The sequence below is a fragment of the Myotis brandtii genome, unplaced genomic scaffold (genome assembly GCF_000412655.1).
Source record: "Myotis brandtii unplaced genomic scaffold, ASM41265v1 scaffold192, whole genome shotgun sequence".
NCBI lineage: Eukaryota > Metazoa > Chordata > Mammalia > Chiroptera > Vespertilionidae > Myotis > Myotis brandtii.
Window position 1 is genome coordinate 1,067,388 of NW_005357159.1, and position 19,360 is coordinate 1,086,747.

The 19,360-nt window shown below is 44.1% G+C and overlaps 1 protein-coding gene across 9 annotated transcripts in view; it reads left to right on the forward strand.

Annotated features, from left to right (window-relative positions):
* Nucleotides 1-19,360, forward strand: part of LOC102243540 (zinc finger protein 827) — a 136,965-nt gene that overhangs the window by 50,549 nt on the left and 67,056 nt on the right. For all 9 annotated transcript variants that reach the window (XM_014538507.1, XM_014538506.1, XM_014538504.1 and 6 more), the window contains exons 5-6: nucleotides 6,173-6,412; nucleotides 8,729-8,786. In XM_014538507.1, the coding sequence (XP_014393993.1) occupies nucleotides 6,173-6,412; nucleotides 8,729-8,786 (298 nt within the window). The remainder of the gene's footprint in view (nucleotides 1-6,172; nucleotides 6,413-8,728; nucleotides 8,787-19,360) is intronic.

The window sequence follows — 19,360 nt, forward strand, 5'->3', positions numbered from 1 at the left end:
CCAGGTACATGCCCTGGACCGGAATCGAACCTGGGCCCCTTGAGTCCGCAACAGGCCGACCTATCCACTGAGCCAAACCGGTTTTGGCCATCATTAATGCTTTTATCTCTCTATCTTTCTCCCTTCCTCTCTGAAATCAATAAAAAAATATATATTTTAAAAATTAAAAATATTTAAAATGACAAATTTCACGTTACGTATCTTTATCCCCTCCCCACCCCACCCTACACACAAACTCTTGAACCTCTTGGCCAAGTTGAGAGAATATAAAAGCAGAAGGTTATTGAAGTTTGGGGCAAGGGGATTGTGGAGAGAACTGTGCTGCAGTTCCCCTGCTGCAGGGGAGAGGGGATGGATGGATGCAGGGAACCAGCCGCTCACCCCAAAACTAGAGAGCGTGGCTTAAAGGACACCAATTAGGCAGTCTGCCTTGTGCTGTCCTCAGCTGGGGAGCCTGGTGGATTGGTGCCCAGCGCCTGCCTGGGAAATCTAGGCGGTGAGACCCGGGGTGGCCAGCCGCTTTGGTGGCCGAGCGCTTTGGTGGCCGAGCGTGCTGCATGGGGCCTGAGCTTGCCCTCTTTGTCTGGTCAAATAAAAGGCACTGTTTCCTGTGTCCCCGACAAAGACTAGGTTCCCACAAGAGCGCTGGCATCGTGGGCATTGATTTAAATGCTGTCCAGTGGGGCTGCCGAGAGAATTGATGGTCCCTCAACACAACAGGAGATGGGAGTGAAGAGGTGGGTTCCTAGGGTCAGTAGAAGAAATGAGTGACCCCGGCAAGAGGGAGTTCAGTCAGGTGAAGGGAAGTGCAAGGGAGAGACCCAAGATCTCCAAGACCCCATGCACAAATCCCATTACGCCGGCTGGTCTGCAGAAGGTAAAACATTCTAGAGCAGGGAGTGAAGTAAGGCCTTTCTCATCGCTCATTTCTTCTCCCCCCTCCCCCTAGGCTTCTAGGCCTTCTCTGGGGTTTGCAAGGGCAGCTGGTATGTTGGGTAGAGGCTCTAGGAGGGGGGAGCCCACCACACTCTCCCCTCCCCCTGAAACAGGTAACCAGTAGACTCCTCCAGACAGCGGGAAGGACTATCCTCAAAGGAAGGCTGAACTGTGAATTAACACGTGGGATTGGGTCTTCTGGATTCTGAATCAAGACTGTTTTGCTGTTTAAAAGGGTTTTAAGGCTTTGTATCATCTAAGAAGTATCAGGTATGGGCCTGCCTGAACTTTCCCCCAGGGAGAGGGGAGGAACTCTTCCTACCAGGCAGGTTTAAAGAGACAATGAATGACAAAACATAAGAGTTGCTTTTATGTTTACACCCTATGAGTCCTGTTTATTCAAGGTGCCAGTTCCACCTCTCAGTATGGGCCCCCCAGCCAAACCAGACAACGATATTCCCTGAACACCCCAGGAGGAGTACAATTCCACTTCTGTGCTTTGGCTCACAGTCTTCCTTGACTCCTCTTTCCGCACTGTATTTTTTAATGTTACTTCTTGCATTAGAGGCTGTTTGTACTTGTCTGATCTTTCATTTAATTTTAAACTGCTTGAGGGAAAGAACTATGTCTTATTTACCTCTGTGTCCCACGCATCATATATCATAGTACTTAGCACATGTAGACATTTGAATAAGATTATAGAATGACCAAATGACTGGTGAGTGAAATAATACGTTTGATGGCTGGTATGAATTATGCTTATGAAGGTAGAAAAGACAGAATTATTGCATTCTCATTGCCCCCCTTCCCTCCCATTGCCAAGCAGCGTTTGAAGAGGGTGTATCTGATTCACAGACCAACTTTTCCGATGCTACCTGCACACACAGTGTTCTAACCGCGTCTAAAGAGGACTTATCAGCTTTTTCTGGGCGTATATAATTCTTTTTCATTTTTTAAAAATTTAGATAAATGACAAAATGTCTATATTTTTAATAAAAAAATTACAGAATACAAATAAGCATTGCAATAAACAGTCACCTGCAAACCACCTCCCGGGCATAACCTACTGTCAACACGGTCTCATCTTTTTCCATGTGCCCATTTCTTTCTTGGAATAACAGTATAGGCCACTTGGGGTAAAATTAATATTTGTCCTGTTATTTTAGGGAGAGATTCTAAAAGGATTTATCATGTGCATGGAGGAGGAAGATGATGCAAAAGAATAAAATCCTGGATGTGTAGACCTGTCCCTGAGAGTGGGAGTCAAAGCTAAGTCAGTGAAATGATTCATTCAACCATTGTTATGTTCCAACACCCCAGGCTGAAGAGGGAGAGCTGGCCCGGGGACCAAGTGGGATCTATAGCAAACAGCCTGCTCCCAAGTCAGCCTGCCTCCTGCATCCTAGGCCAGTCTGCCCCACACCTGGCTGTGATGGTGATGAATACACCGGGAGCCGGAGCTACAACTTTAGAGAAAGGGGAGTGAGAGAGGGGGGAGAGGTTATAAGGGGGATATGGTGATGAAAAGAGACTTGACGGGGTGGTGAACACACAACACAATATACAGAAGATGTATGGTAGAATTGTACACCTGAAATTTATATAATTTTATTAACCATTGTCACCCCCATAAATTCAATGAAAAACAAAAACAATAAGCTACAACTCTTGAGGAGCTTTTTCTTTCTTCCTTAAAGCCCTGGGTGTTGATTGAATTTGGGAGGAGGGGTTTGAAAACTAGAATGTGGAAAAAAACTTTATAGCAGTTGTTTTCAGTTGGGGTGATTTTGCTCCCCAGAGAACACTGGCAACGTCTGGAGTTATTTGTGGGGTCACAACTAGGGGGACGGTGACACTGGCATCTAGTGGGTGGAGACCAGGCTTGTCCATAAACATCCTCCAGTGCATCGCACACCCTCCCACAACAAAGAAGCACCTGGCCCCCAAAGCCGGCAGCGCTGAGGTGCTGAGGTGGAGAAACCCTGCTTAAAACAAGAAGGCGAGAAAACACTTGGCAGTAATGCCTAGAAGAGCTAGGACTGTAAAATATTTATTGCATTACTTCTCACTCGCCCATTGAGATGTCTGTTTGAAAGCTCTTCTCCGTGAGTTTAGAGTCCATTGGTAGATTAAGAACGCTAAAGGATGTTATCAGTGGCCAGTGTTTTATGCATTTTTGAAAGGTCAAGGGTTGTCATAAGAAAGGGCAGAAAGTACTTCATGGAAATCATCCTTGAAATTATCCCAAGTAGCTTTTTAAAACGATTTCATTAAATTCAGTGGTGCAAATGGCCAAGTGGTTTTTAATCCAGGAGCAAAGCTGGGGAGAGGTGTGAGTGCGTGCATGTGTGTGTGTATGGCTGGGGGGTTGGGGGGGAGAAAGAGAATAATGGAGCTTCTTTCTAGCTTTGCTGTTGAGATTTATTTACTTTTTAACCAAATTAATCTCTTTGCAGTATTCCTTTGTGTTTGTCTTCAGGCTTGGGAGTGACTTGCAGGGTTCAGAGACAGCATTATGTACCTGTGACACTGACCCCATTGTTTATTTTCCATATTAAAAATAAAAGCACTTTGAGGGAAGACAAAGGGGGAAATGCGTGTTGTGGTGCAGCAGTGGGTGACCCAGCTGGAAGTCGGGATGGCTGTCAGGTCACCAGAACCTAAGAGGGCAGGGGGTGTGGTCGGTACTCGAGGAAGAATTAGGTGGACTGGAAGTAGAGGCACGGAAGTTAAGCATGTAACTTGCAAAGCTTTATATTATTTTTTTAAAGCTGGATTGAATCAGGAAATGTGGCTTCGCAGACATACAGAGATAAAACAGCTTGGCAGAGTTAGGGGAGGGGAGAGGGGACCTAAATTAAGTATAACAGTTGCCTGCAGTTTAGTTGCTGACAAAAAACAAGTAGTTTTCCCTGAGAAGCATGTGTAATCTGTCAAGACGGAAAAAAAGAACAATTAGCACCCTTCTTACATAAGAGCTTATTGATAGCACCATATTAATTTTAATCATTTAATTAAAAATGCTCCTCTATCTTCTTTATTGCAAATTAATAAACTATACATGTCCCTGACTTTCACTTGTCTCATGCTTAGCAAGGAAAACATAGTTTTCTCTGACCACCCAGTGTACAGCAATGAGATTTCCCCCCTTCATATCCCCTGACTGTCCCATAGATCAACATCTGCTTTATATTTTTCTTGTTGCTCTATCATCTGTCTATCTATCTATCTATCTATCTATCTATCTATCTATCTATCTATCCATCCATCCATCCATCCATCACCAAACACCACAAATTTGGTAGCTTAAAACAACAGAAATGTATTCCCTCATGGCCTAGGGGCCAGAAGTTTGAAATCTGAAAGCTCTGGGGGAGAATCTTTCCTTCCCTCTTCCAGTGTCTAGGAGCCCCAGGCAATGCTTGGCTTGTGGCTGCATAACTTCAGTCTCTGCCTCAGTGTCTCTGTGCTGCTTTCATAGAACACCATGGACCAGGTGGCTTCTAAATGACAGAGATTTATTTCTCATCATTTTGGAGGCTGGAAAGCCCAAGATCAGAGTCCTAGTATTTGGTGTCTGTGAGGACCCTCTTCCTGGTTCATGGACAGGTGTCTTTTTACTATGTCCTCACGGTGGAAGTGGTGAGGGAGCTCTTTGGAGTCTTCTTTGTAAGGGCACTAATCCCACTCATGAGGACTTCACCCTTATGACCTAAACACCTCCAAAGGCCCCACCTTTAAATACCATCTCATTGGGGATTAGGTTTCAACATATACATTTGGGCGGGGCACTGTGTCTGTCTTCACATGGCCTTTTCCACTGTGTCTGTGTCTTGTTCTCTTCTGTCTATTATGAGGACACTTGTCATTGGATTTAGGGCCTACTGGATAATCCAGGATGATCTCATCTTGAGATCCTTAACTTAATCACGTCTACAAATACCTTTTTTCATATTAAGATTACATTCACAGGTTCCTGGTGTTAGAACATAGATATATCTTTTGGGGAGGTCACCATGCAATTCACTACTCTGTCTATCTATCTGTCTGTCTGAGTTCTTTTTGTTTTTTTGTTTTCTGGAATGCTGAGTACACAATAGTTACTAATAAATGCTTATTGATTTGAAAGTTATTTGTGGTGGCCTTATTTTAAAGTGACCCAATTAATGGCTGAGCTAATTGCCTCACCTTGTTTCAAAGATATTCTGCCATTAGCTCTAAGGGACACCTGGACACAAAGACACTCCAGCCTTGCAAAGTGAATGTGTGTTTCAGACTAGAGACCACACATCTAACAGTCACACCTAAAGTAAGCGCAGTCCGTAAATTGAATTGTTATTATAACCTGTAAGAGTGCTGTTTTTCTAAATGTTAATCCTTGGGCTGCAATTAACTTCCTAGGTGGTCTTGAGGATTACTACCTCCAAGCAAGGTATAAATGTTTTAGTTGAATCGACTGAATTTATCCTTTATTAATTTGGGTGCCCTAGAAGAGAAAGAAAAAAAATCATCAGAACTTTAAAAATAGGGGGAGAGAGTCAATATATTAACACTAGAGGCCCAGTGCACAAATTCGTGCACAGGTGGGGTCCCTTGGCCTGGCCGGCAATTGAGGCCGATCGGGGCCATCTCTCCCAGTCCCGATCGGGGCCCAGGGCCGGTCGGAGGGATTTCGGGAGGTTGACCAGCTGTGGGAGGTTGGCTGTGGGAACGCACTGACCACCCAGGGGAAGCTCCTGCATTGAACGTCTGCCCCCTGGTGGTCAGTGCATGTCATAGCTATTTGTTGTAATGGTCGCTTAGGCTTTTATATAGATAGATAGATAGATAGATAGATAGATAGATAGATAGATGCTAGCTCTAATTTGATGCATGGAAATTAAGTTATAAAGCAAAGACAGATAGACACCGTCCTCTCTGTAGGTTCTGGAAACAGCATGGCCAAGAGGAAGGGACCCTAAGTTCTAGATCAGGAGACCTAGGCCTGGCTCTGCTGCTGTTTGTGTGGCCTTGGGCAAGTCACTTAGTTTTCCAGGCTTCAGTTGCCTACTTTTTCAGGAAATCCAATGGATTAAACCAGTAGTTTTTCCAACTTCCTTCCAGTGTGCCACGGCATCTTCTTCTAAATTGCTGCTTCACTCCCGCCTCATTGTTTTCTCCGAGATCAGAAAACTGGGTTTGGTTCCAAATTAAGAAACTCTGGTGTTTTTGTTTCTCTTCATGCACCTGCTTGCAGCGGAAAGCTACAAGGAAAGCCAGGCCATGAAGATTAAAGAGGAGCCCATGGAGGTTGACATCCAGGACTCGCATGTCTCCATATCACCCAGCCGGAATGTTGGCTATAGCACTTTAATCGGGCGAGAGAAAACCGAACCCTTACAGAAGCTGCCAGAGGGCAGGGTGCCCCCAGAGAGGAACCTCTTCAGTCAGGACATCTCTGTGAAGATGGCTTCCGAGCTCCTGTTTCAACTGTCAGGTATGTGTGTGTGTAGGAAGATGTCAATCATTGGGAATAATTGTGAGGAAAGCCGCCCAAAGTAAAAGCACCCACGTGATAGGATTTGTTTTTAGACAGAAATCAGTTTTGTTCCTCGGACATGCCTACTGCAACTCAAACTCAGTTAATAAAAGGTTGCCAAGTTGAACTCCTGCCAAACTTTCTTTAATAAATAGTTAAGAATCGTTTGAAATTAGAACTCTATTCAATCCTGTGCAAACGATCCCTGTTGACTAGGCTACACGTCTCACCTCTAATTTTGTTTAGGCAGTTGATCTGATTAACAGCCTTTTTTCTTCTTCTAATGTGCAAAAGATAAACTTCAATTTACTCCAACAGTGACTGCATTACCATGAATTCCAAATTAGTGTGGTCTGAATTAATGAGATTGTACTGTATCTCGCCCCCACCCCCCCCAAAAAAAATCAAGGAAAGGAAAAAGCAAAAGTTGAAGAGTGAGGATTCTTTCTGGCTCTAGCCTAGTAGAAGGTTTTCTGTAAACCAACTATGTCTACTTCAAATACTTGGAATTCAAAAGTGCAGTAATTACCAGCTTGGCTAAGGGTCTAGAATAGAATAGCTGAGCGTTCTAGTACCTACATTTTTCCCTTTGTTAACTCTTTCAAACTGCATACTTCTGTCCTTAACAGATTGTCTGAACATGATTGAGGCTGATGATAGGAACATGTATTAGATTTAGATTTACGTAGAGGTACCTCCCTTGTCCACAGTCAGGTCTATATATTGAAGTCCATGCATCAGTAAAGTTTGTTATTAATGTTGGATGAGCTCTTTGTGATGGATAACAAATTTAAAGCACCCATTAAGTGCCTCATTATTTAAGTATTCACTTGTTTTTCCCGCTAAGAAAAATACCAGGAAAGAGAAAAGAAGCTAGAATCCGTGTGCCACCATGATAGTCCACCTTCCATGGGCCGAGTCACACCCCCCACACCTGTGACACTATAGTTGGTGCCGAAAATGGAAGCCTCCAGGTTCTCAATCAAGGACTGTATTTGTGCAGAGTTCTGCCATGGTGGAAATAGTTCATTCTGTCTGCTTAAGAGGACACAGATCTGTGTAAGCTCCAAAACGTGCAAGGTGCTTTTTTTTTATATATAGGCTTAAAAATCTCTAAAAACAGTACAACTTGGACGATGATTTAGCAGTTACAATTGGCACAAGTGGGGCCTGTGAGGTTCTTTTCAGAGTCTTGTCTCTGAGAGTCCATTATCACAGTCTGCTATCAGCTCGAAACTTTGTGTCTGAGAGTTCTCACCCTGGCGCTGCCACAACTGCCCGGGTGACCTCAGGCAAGTCATTTAGCCCCGATTTCCTGCTTTCTAAAAGAACACTGCCTGGGAATCTAAATTCACCCTCATTGTCACTGGCGAGTGGACAGAAAGGAATTGTCCCCGCAAACTGGCGTGCAGCAGCTCCAGACTCTTGTTACAGAGCATGGAACAGATGTGGTACGTCTTTGTTGAATTTTTTCCCCAAATCCGTTAAGATTAGGTGGTTTTTTTAGTTGCCCTGCCATTGAAACCTGAAACCCTTGTAGAGTTGGCCGGGTTTTCTCTGGACACTTAAAAGAAGCCATTGAGAGCTGTGACAGTCGGGGCAGAATCTTCACATTTGAACTGCGTGGGGGAGGCCAGAGTTCAGCTTTTGTGTTCTTGGAAGCTAATTAAATAATTCCTGACAGCTGGTAGAGACAGACCTCGAGACAGAGGCAGGGAGGGTCTACCTCTCCTTGTCGAAGGATAGTTTGCGTCCTGTGTGACATTTATCAGCGCCAGCGCTCGGTGGCTGCAGCACCCAGAGGTCTTACGGCTGTTTTCATATCCCCTCTCACAAAGGGGCCGACGGTACAGAATGCGCAAAGGTTGCCATCGAAGTCAGGAGAGGAACGGTTGCAACAACGGCAGTTTTCCTGCTGAATCAGAGCGGAGCAGAAATTTTCAGCCGGGGAAAGATCCAGTAGAAATCACTATCTTTGTGCACGAGTGTGTGTGTACATGTACTTCCTCAGGCCTGATTAAAACCAGACAACACGCTTGAACGTTGTTGGTAACCGTTCCCTTTGATTGGTTTTCAATCATGTTTTTGTGGATGCTATCTACATGCTTCTGACGGTTGTCTTTACCAATGAGACAGGGAGGGTTCGGCTGTTTAAAAGAGAAACCAAAAAGAAAACCACGGGAGAGAAATGGTGAGGCTCTTTCGGCCGAAGCCTTAAAGACACAGTTGCGTGTGGATGACCTAAGAGAACTGTTTCATTCTTTCTCCTTCCAGAAAAAGTGAGCAAAGAGCACAATCACACAAAAGAAAACACCATCCGCACGACCACCAGGTAGGTGCTTGATGTGGGGGCCCTCAGAACACCCACGTCGAACATTGTTCCCCAAACCATGTTCCCCCACCGGGTTCGAAGGAGTCATGCCCTTGACCACCGTATTGTGTGAGAACTTTGGTTGGTGGAAGCAATACAGCAAGCAAGGACACTAAGGGGGGAGACCATTAATATTTATCAAACATCCAAGAGGGGTCCTTTGCTGGGGAGTTCCCTTATGCTTCTGTGTTCTACTCCTGACGGTCACTTTGTGAAGCAGGTATTATTTTCTTGGCAGAAGTTGCCACCGTATTGTGTGAGAACTTTGGTTGGTGGAAACAATAGAGCAAGCAAGGACACTAAGGGGGGGACCATTAATATTTATCAAACACCCAAGAGGGGTCCTTTGCTGGGGAGTTCCCTTATGCTTCTGTGTTCTACTCCTGACGGTCACTTTGTGAAGCAGGTATTATTTTCTTGGCAGAAGTTTCTGGGCCTGAGAGTGTAATGGGTGGCCCAGCGGAGGCTGGGAGCTGGGTCTGCGTCTCAGGACAGCCCTGCTCGGGTGGAGACCAGTGCTCACTGCAGCTGCTCCTACGTAGGTCTGAGGCCGCGGGCTGATAATCCGTCACCAAGGAAATCCCAGCATTTTATCTCATGGTATTAGTAGGAGGGCAGAAAAGGTACAAAGCAGAAGAAAGACAGTGCTTTAAAAATAAAAAACCTTGCAGGAAAGCCGAGATCGCTAACAACTGTGGGTAAGGAAGCTTGCCACTGGCTACAGGCAGTTTGAGGAGGTCAGCCAGAGTGGGCGCCCCATCAGGCTGCCAAATAGGAGGGACCAGCCAGTGCTGCCGGCCATCGGACTCTGAGTGGCTGAGGTGAGCGCCAGCAAGCGCAGACCCCGCCGCTGGGGATGAGTTGCTCCGGGGAGATGTGAAAGCTTTAAGCCAAAGAACTTGGCTTCCCTGAACAAACTTGGGTGCTCCCTCATGGGAGCGTTGATTAGTTTTGTGCCTTTAATTCTTGCAACAAGAGACACACGATGCTTTTCTCTTTGACGTGGTCTGGATTGACCTCAGCATCATCAGGCATGTGGAAGGGGCTCAGTCGAACCTTACCTGAGTTGTTTTCTTTTTCATTCTATGAACTGGAACTGAAGAACAACACACATCACACAGTAATAATGAGCACAGAGCCAGCCTGCCTCACACAGAGGTGACAGAGTGTTAGGGAAGGACCCTCCCGCTAACAGAGCAGGAGAGTGGTGTTAGCCTGGTCTCCACCGGTAAGGGCAGGGCTGGGAAATGGGTTTTGCGGTCTGGCCTGCGCATTGCACTGGGAAATGGGTCTGGCCAGTGGGAAGTCTGTTTCCTCTATGAAGTGGGATGCTCAGATAGGACATGTGGGCCGCTGTAGATTCCACCCTACCTTCTGCCTGCAATCCGAAGGCTATTTAGTGTATGTGCTTGTGTCTATGGGTTAAACACATGAAATGGGCCAGATTGGTACACATCGAAAGGTGGCAGGCTACAAACAGTAAATGTTCCTTTTCATTGGCTTCCATGGGCTTCTTGAAGTGTCGCTGGCCAAGTTCCCTGACAGCAGAGCCCGAGAGGGGTGTGGCTGTGGAGGGCTTTATGGAGGAGTGTTCTCTCCGGTGCCTGCGGGGGCAGGAGAGGAAGGCGAGGTCACTGAGCAAGCATTGGTTGTAGCTGGATTCGAGCTTCTGCTCTGTCCTACAGTGAATTCTGGAAGATGAACTGCACCAGAGTGAATCCTGCTTCGAAGCAAGGGTGCAGGTCCTTGCAGCCCCGTAGATTTCTCAGACTTCAGCAGGGGCAAATGTGACCGCCCCGGGAGGGGGCGCAGATGGTGAGGACAGTGAGCAGCCCACACTCCCAGCAACTTGGAGAGTGCAGGGGAGGGGGGGGGGTGGGCGGGGAACGGAGCAGGACCCCAGCAGCATCTCCCGTGGAGGTCCTCTGCTGCCTGCTGCTTTAAAAAAAAATATTTTGTTGATTTTTTTATAGAGAGGAAGAGAGAGGGATAGAGAGTTAGAAACATCAATGAGAGAGAAACATTGATCAGCTGCCTCCTTCACACTCCCTACTGGGTATGTGCCGGCAACCAAGGTACATGCCCTTGACCGGAATCGAACCTGGGACCCTTGAGTCCGCAGGCTGATGCTCTACCCACTGAGCCAAACCGGTTAGGGCTGCCTGCTGCTCTTTAAGCTTACATTGTAATATTTATATCACAGAAAGGTATGCGGCAAGACCACGTTATTTTATGATTTTCAGGTGTTCTCTGGGAAGAGGGGAGAGGAGGTTTGAACTAGCCCCAAACAAGTGAAATGAGCCTCATGGCCTTAATTGCTTTGGCTGGAGCTAGAGCATAATTACAGGATCGAAGAGAACGTTTTTTAGCCATTTGGCAAAAATGAAACAATCCTTAAACCCTTCTCCTGATGGGAGCAAGAAGAAATCAGATCTTTTGCCCAAAGTAAAAGAAGAGGTGCTGCCTATAACCCCCCCCCCCATGCAATAGTGCTCAGAAATCAGTATTACAGAATTCTTGGTTTATTGTTTTTCTACAAAATCCTCCGTGTGTTTTTATTTTTCCTTTGAGTCGGCAACTTACTCAATTAGCCTCTCCTCAAATAGGCCTCTTTTTTTACCTTCTCACCTCATTACTTCAGGTGAAATAGAATCAAGCTACTTTGTGCCAAGAAATCCTCTTTAACCTGAGTTAACTGATAGCAGAGATGGGGGGAGGGGGGATGCCAACTCTCTCCTTTTTTGAGTCCTGGTTTATTTCATATGCACAAGGTCAACTTACAGGTTATGTTTTAAGGTAATATTTGGGACACTTTTCAGAAAGATCTGCATCATCTCCACATTTCCATATCTCCAGATTTGTAAGGACTTAGTGGGATGTTTGGTTAGCTATCAGATTTCTCATGTTTGATTTCCTAGAAGCCTCTGACTGTACAGAACAATGGCTCATGATTGGAATCAAGTTCAGAGTCTACCGTGTTTTCGAGTTGCCAGGCACATTTAAGACGGAGCGTAATTTAACAATGAAGTATAATGGGGAAGGGAAGCCCTGGGGTGCTGCTCCCAGGGATGTATTCCGATCAAGCTCCTTCCAACACCAATGGATGCATGAGCTCCTCGATTCAGTGACACCTCCTGCTCATGGGGTCTGACACCCGGGGGGGGGGGGGGGGGGGGGGGGAACAATTCAGGCCACACTGAAGAAAGGAACTGACTCTCTCCCTGTCCTTCATAAACCCATGGCTTCCCCCACAAGTGTTTATCATTATTGATCTTGATTCTCATTCTAACCACAAGAACGAAGGAAAAGTGTAGCCACCCAGGATGAAACCTGGGTTCTCAACCTTCTGGCCCTTTAAATACAGTTCCTCATGTTGTGACCCAACCATAAAATTATTTTCGTTGCTACTTCATAACTGTAATGTTGCTACTGTTATGAATCGTAATGTAAATATCTGATATGCAGGATGGTCTTAGGCGACCCCTGTGAAAGGATCGTTCGACCGCCAAAGGGGTCTCGACCCACAGGTTGAGAACCACTGCTCTATAGGTTGGCATTTCTATTTGTGCTGACCAGTGAGACTTGGGGGTGCTGATTTCCCTGCCGGGCACCAAGAGAACATGATGCCCGTGGATGTGTTTACAGTGAACTCTCCATCCCACACGGGCCGTGACTACACCTCCCTCCTCATCACACCCTCCCTGGTCCCGGCTGTCCATTGGCAATCGCGCTGTTTGTTAATACCTCTGTTATAAGGTGGGGAGATATGGAAAGAGAAAATGATGTTAGACCGCATTCCTTGTTAGCAATGTTTAAAAAGAGGCTTAGGTGAAGCTAAAGGTTGAAACTAATAACTAGCAAGTTCTGGATCATTGGTTCTCTGCCTCATGTTTTGTGTGGTGTGTTGTTGTTTTTTAACTCTTACAATGGAAAATTTCAAAACTACAGAATGTACTCATCCTTCAGTTTGAGCAATTATCATAACCCATATAATTTCATCCATCCTCTCCTTTTGGTTCCCTTCTCTCTCCCTGGATTATTTTGAAGCAAATCCCAGACATTTAAAGAACTGGTTTAAGAATGTCTTTTTTTTTTTTTAATCCTAAAAACTTAGACTCAACTGCTTCAATTGGGATCATCTTCCCAAAAGTAAAGGAGGAAAACAATCACCGAAGTGCACCATGTGGCCAGGCAGAAAAAATCAATCTACGTAGCAGCCAGAATGATTGGCTCATGTGGTCCTGCTCACCAGTGCCTGGACCTCACCCCTCCTCCCTCGTGCATGCCCTCCTCCGGCACCTCCATCGCATCAGTCCCTTGGTTGGGACATCACTGGAAATACTAAAACAGCCGTTCCTTTGCCTGTTTAACCTTAGAGTCTAGAAAATTCAAACCAAGTGTAAAGAAGCCCGTGTGTCTCCTTTGAGATAGTGTGTGGACGGAGTGTTCTTAACGCCATCCGACCTGACAAATGAGATGGGAAGGCAGGCCAGCCAGAACCATGAGAACAGAAGGCTTGAACCCTTAAGAGATGAACCAAATCCTGGTTTTTCTATTTCCTTCCCCCGCACAAGCCTGGGTTCCACAGGGACCAGATAACCAGCTACTATGATTGTTTGTTGATGAAAATATATGAGGCATGATATCATAACCAGATCCCAAAGTTTAATGGAATAAAAAGATCTCCATCTTCTGACATGGACCATCACCCAGCCAGGTGCAGGATAAGATCGAAATAGGAAAATGGAACCCTAGAGTCAGAGTCAGATAGCTCCTGGCAGGTGAATTGGACATGCTCAATGTTGTATAACACCATGGACTTCGAACAATGGCTGCCAAGAACCCTCTCTTGGTTATTTGTTCTCCTTTCCCCATTAATAATTCAGTGTCCCTGGGGATATAAGATTGCAGGCCTATAAGAAAAACTTCTCACACCTGGCACACTTTATTCCAAAAGCAAGGAAGTGTTTACCTGAATTGTCCTTTTCCCCCTCACTAGACTAAAAAGCAGAAGTGGGGAAAATCCGAGAAAGGGAGATTTATATCATGCTGTGCCGACCAACATTTAATTTGCACAATTTTCAAAATTGGAAATGCAGGCTATTTTTCTGTGATTTAGATAATGGCACTTACAGTGTTTACTGAGAAACATATGCATTTGGAAGTGTTCAATATAGAATTTCCCCGTGTGAGGGTTTGGATGCAATGTGTCCTTAAATATTTATGATTCGGTAATAGAAATTGCACAAATTTGTAAAAGTATAATGTGCTGCCTCAATTTGTGCAATTTTCCCTTTACGTTTTTTGAAAGGCACAAGAGAACAATGCTCCAATACCTTAAAAAGTAAAAGATGACACATAAAGAACTCTGGGTTAGACGGAGGCAATTAAGAAAACAGGAAAGGGAGCAAATGAAATTGGTGGTTTTTGAGTTGCTTTCCTCAGATTCTCTTAACCCTTTACAGTTCATGGCTTTAAGATTAAATACACTGAGAATCCTATTTCTAAAATATGGAAATTACTGCTAATTTCATGGCAGTATATCCTTTGGTTAGGATATTCAGTGCTTTTTTAGTGAGGTCAAGGCTGTTGGTGGGCCATTGCAACTTTTTTATTTTTATTTATTTATTTATTTATGTATTTATTTTAAATTTGCAAATTTATCTCTGCAAGTTTTTTTTTTAAATTTTTTTATTGCTTAAAGTATTACAAAGGGTATTACATATGTGTCCTTTTTTCCCCCCGCCCTTGACAATCCCCTGGCCTCCCCTACCCCCCAGTGTCTTATGTCCATTGGTTATGCTTATATGCATGCATACAAGTCCTTCGGTTGATCTCTTACCCCCCTCCCTCCTGCCCCCCAACCCTCCCCGGCCTTCCTGCTGCAGTTTGACAATCTGTTTGAGGCAGCTCTGCCTCTGTATCTATTATTGTTCAAAAGTTTATAATGGTCTCTATTATCCATGAATGTGTGAGATCATGTGGTATTTTTCCTTCATTGACTGGCTTATTTCACTTAGCATAATGCTCTCCAGTTCCATCCATGCCGTTGCAAATGGGAAGAGTTCCTTCTTTTTTACAGCAGCATAGTATTCCATCGTGTAGATGTACCACAGTTTTTAATCCATTCATCTACTGATGGGCACTTAGGCTGTTTCCAGATCTTAGCTATGGTGAATTGTGCTGCTATGAACATATGGGTGCATATATCCTTTCTAATTGGTGTTTCTGGTTTCCTGCGGGTCAAAGGGTCCTGGGTTTGATTCCAGTCAAGGGCATGTACATTGGTTGCAGGGTCCTCCCCATCCTGGGCCCTGGTCGGGGTGTATGCAGGAGCAAACCAATAGATGTGTTTCTCTCACATTGATATTTCTCTCTGTCTTTCCCTCTCTCTTCCACTCTCTAAAAGATCAATGGAAAAATATCCTCAGGTGAAAAATAAAGTGCCCTTCCTCTAGACCAGTGGTTCCCAACCTTTTTTTGGCCATGCCCCACCTAAGCATCTCTAAAATCCTGATGCCTCCCTCCCCTGTGACATATTCTTATTAATGTGGAGGATGCCTGAAAGGCCATTACTTTGGTCTAAACAAACTTCCAAAGAACATGGCATCCATGAAAGAGAAAAATAAAAGAACAAAGGACAGTTGAAGTACTGAGGAAGAAATCGCTAAAAAAATAATAATAATATTAAGTGATATGAAAAAATAGCAAATAAGGTTTCAAAACATATAACAGAGAACTGAAATGCATAAATATGTCACATTATATATTTATATATTGTATATGAGGCCCCTAGGACCATAAGAAATGCAAAAAAATCACTGTTAATAACTCATTCTCAAATTGCCCCCCTTAAAAATTAAATTGCCCCCCTCTGGGGCATGTGCCCCACGTTGGGAACCATTGCTCTAGACCAGGGGTGGGCAACCTTTTGTGAATGTGTGCCAAAACCAGCAAAATCTCTGACTCAAAATTCTTCTGCGTGCCAACCCTAATTTTTTGAGAACATGTTACGCCTACTTGATATCTCTTAAGGTGTACGTATGTGAAGAACCTTGAAGAAATAATAAAATTCATTCGAGCGACAAAAACACAGTATATGATGATGAAAAATACATTTATTTTTTAATGTATACATGTACACTGATAGTCCGACAGAAAACTTTATGACTCCGTTTGATATTATCAGTGGGACTTTTGCTGCTGCATCACTGATGACAGAGATTTTACATCAGGTTTATATTTCGTGACCTTCAGAGATATGCACGAGCTACTACTTTCATCCGTCAGGCTACTCTTATTACGAGACTTAACAAAATTCATCACTGAGAACAAAGATTCACAAGCGTATGTGGATGAAACCAAAACACTGGTCGGATCTAGGAAGGCAGGGAGAGTTAAGGCAGAGGCATAGAAATTGCTCTTCCCCTCTCTCGTCAATCCATGTCTATGGTCTTTAAGATAACTTGTTATGTAAAATTATTTATTTATCTAAGATGCACCTACACTGAATTTATCTGAAAAATGAAAAAGTCAATATTAAGAAAAAAATTGTAAATGGAAGATTATAAGAGAGGGTTTCGCGTGCCAGCAAAAGTTACTGGCATACCATGTTTGGCATGCGTGCCAGGGGTTGCCCACCCTTGCTCTAGACACTGCCACCTACTGGCAGACTGTCCTAGGAAATATGTAAACCTCTGATGTCTACGATGTCATTGTGCCCCTTATGTGGTTCCGTGTGCAGGGCACAGCCTGCACCACAGTCTGCAGCTGCTACGACACAGATGTTGACTTGAGAGTCTTCTCATTGGCCATACACTCTTCAACTGACCTCTGCGTTTTCAGTTTTCAAAGAAATTAAAACTAATCTTGGAACACAATGAATCACTTCTTAAAATAAAAATCAGTCTGAAACAACTTTGTGGATTGCTGCCATTTGAAGGTTCCTTTTTCTTATTTCACCAAACCTTTCTCAGTACTTTGATCTACCCCTACACTCCTTTGTTCTTAGGGATCCCCCTCTGCCATTTTCTCGCGCCCCTGTGACATCTATATTGAACTGTTATGTTGAAACTACACTGCCAGAACCGTTTTGTGTTGTGTGATTGTGAAGAGGCCAGTTCACATCTCCTTGTCAAGATCGCACGAGGGCTGTGCCTTTCTTCTCTTTGTGTTCCATGGGCTCTCCCACCCCTGTCCCTCCTCTGCAACAGTGTCCCATCTTGTTTGTATAACTCCGGACAGTCAGGAACCAAGTGTAAATCTGTAGGTCCCTGTCAGTAGACACCCAGAACCTATATTCTCTCCTGGTCACCTTTGACAGGTGATGCAGAGGTGACACGACCCAAAGGTCTGTGTGGCTGAGGTGCCGGCCTCACTTGTCAAGGATTTGCTCTCAAGACTGTCTCTATGGTTGTTACTAGAAAGATATCAAATATTCAAGGGTTGACCTCCGTTGAGGGCTGAAAAGCCCTCAAGGATGATGCCACGGCCCAGAGCACCCACATTTCACTGGCATTCCCTAGAGAGCCTCCACGGGACAAAGTCCCGAGTCCCTGCAGGAAGACTGAGGTCACCATCCTCTGCTCCCCCAGCGAGGGCCCGCCGCCCTTGTTTATGCAGAAAGGCAGATTCCTGCGGGAGATCCAGGGCCCTCGCAGGCTGACATTTCGCCGAGCCGAGCCAAGCCGGACATGCAGGTTCACTTCCGTGGCCTGTGGTTGGCTTGGGCTCTCGGGGCCTGGCCCCCGGGCACAGTGGCCCTCACAAGGCCTGGCATTGTGCTCCCTGTCCTGAGAAGTTTCCCGGCTGCACAGCGGATGAATGCCAGCCGCTGCGACAGGAATTGTTCCTTGAAAATGTGGTGTTAGGTTGTACGGGTTGGCCCGCCTCTAAGATCACTCTAAAGAAAAGGTGTTTGTACTTTTCAGAGAAGAAAATAAAATTTTTAAATCACCAATATATTTTTTTTCTTCCTAAGGTGCTCTATTGTTCTGATATTTGAAACAGCCTCTTCCTTCGATACCTTTCCGCCTTCTGCAACCGAACTTGACTGATCCTGCTGGGATCATAACTTGGGTGGAGCTGTCCCAGCCTATGTCTTTTACAACTGCCTTCAATGTTATCCCTTGGGTTACTTTCTAAAAGACTAAGAGTCTCTTTTAAAATGGAAATAAAGGATCCCAAACCATAAAACTTAATATATATTTTTTTAATTTTTATTTTTTTTTCAATGACAGTTGACACTCAATATTATATTAGTTTCAGGCGTACAGCAGCTTGTTTAATTTTTAAAAATAACGTTTGTTTCCAGGAGAACATAAAGAATAAAAGATAATCATGAATAATCAGTCCTGCTACCCAGACAACCACTGCTAAGTTGGTGCTGCATATCCTGGCTGAATTTTTTTCTATTTATATACATATATGTTCCTATAAAAATCAGCTACAACTATATATACAGTTTTGTGATCTCTTTTTTCACTAGCAATATAGTCTTTTCATGTCAATAAACATAACTCAATATTGTTCTTTTCGTGTTTGCATAGTATTCAGTGTTTGCATGTCATAACAGACTTAATCAGCCTCCTGTTAATGGGTATGAAGGGTTGTGTTTGGTTTTGTTTTCCCAAGTTGTTGGTAATAGAAACGGTACTGGAATAAATTGACTGACAAAAGCATTCACAGTTTTCAGGCTTTTCCTATGAATTGTCTAATTGACTTTCAGAAAGGTTGAATCTATGATTCTACCATAAGCTAATGAAAGAGAGAGAGAATATTTCAAGGATCTCTGTGCTTTATCATTAAAAATTTGTTTTTACCAATTGGGAGGTTAAAAATTATATCTTCTAGTTATAACCATTTTATTTATCGATTCCTAGTGTTATCAAGCATTTTGTTCAGGGGGAGGCATTTGTATTTGTTCTTTTGTGCATTTTCTTTCATTGTCATTTATTATTTCATTTGGTGGTTTGCATGGATTGAACTTTTTGTTTGATTGTTGCTGATGATTTTTTAAATGATGAAAATTTTAAAACAAAGTAGAAGGAATAATGTAATACATCACCATATCCCACCACCCAGATTAAACAAACATTTGCCATGCTTACTTCACCAGTCTTTCCCCCTATATTTTACATCACATCCCAGACATCATAACACTCACTCCCAGATTCTTTGATATACATCTCTAAAAAATAAGGATATTTTCTACAATACCTTTGTACACCTTACAAATTTCACAATAGTTGATTGGTTTTATCATTGCTGAGAAGGTTCTGTTGATAGGCACCAGCCAAGTGCACAGCCATGTCAATGGACTAGGAGGAGAAAGAAACACGTCTTAGCTTTCTCCTCGCCTCAAAAATTAAAGAAGAAAATCTGGTGCCCATAGGGGTAGTTGAATGATGGAGTGACCTTGGTTCTCCATCTGCTCACAAGTGCCATTTAGAACCCACTGAATCTGCAATGCCAGCCTCAGTGTGTAGATAAATGCCCCCGCCGAGGCCTGCCAATGCATAGTCATTAATTCACGT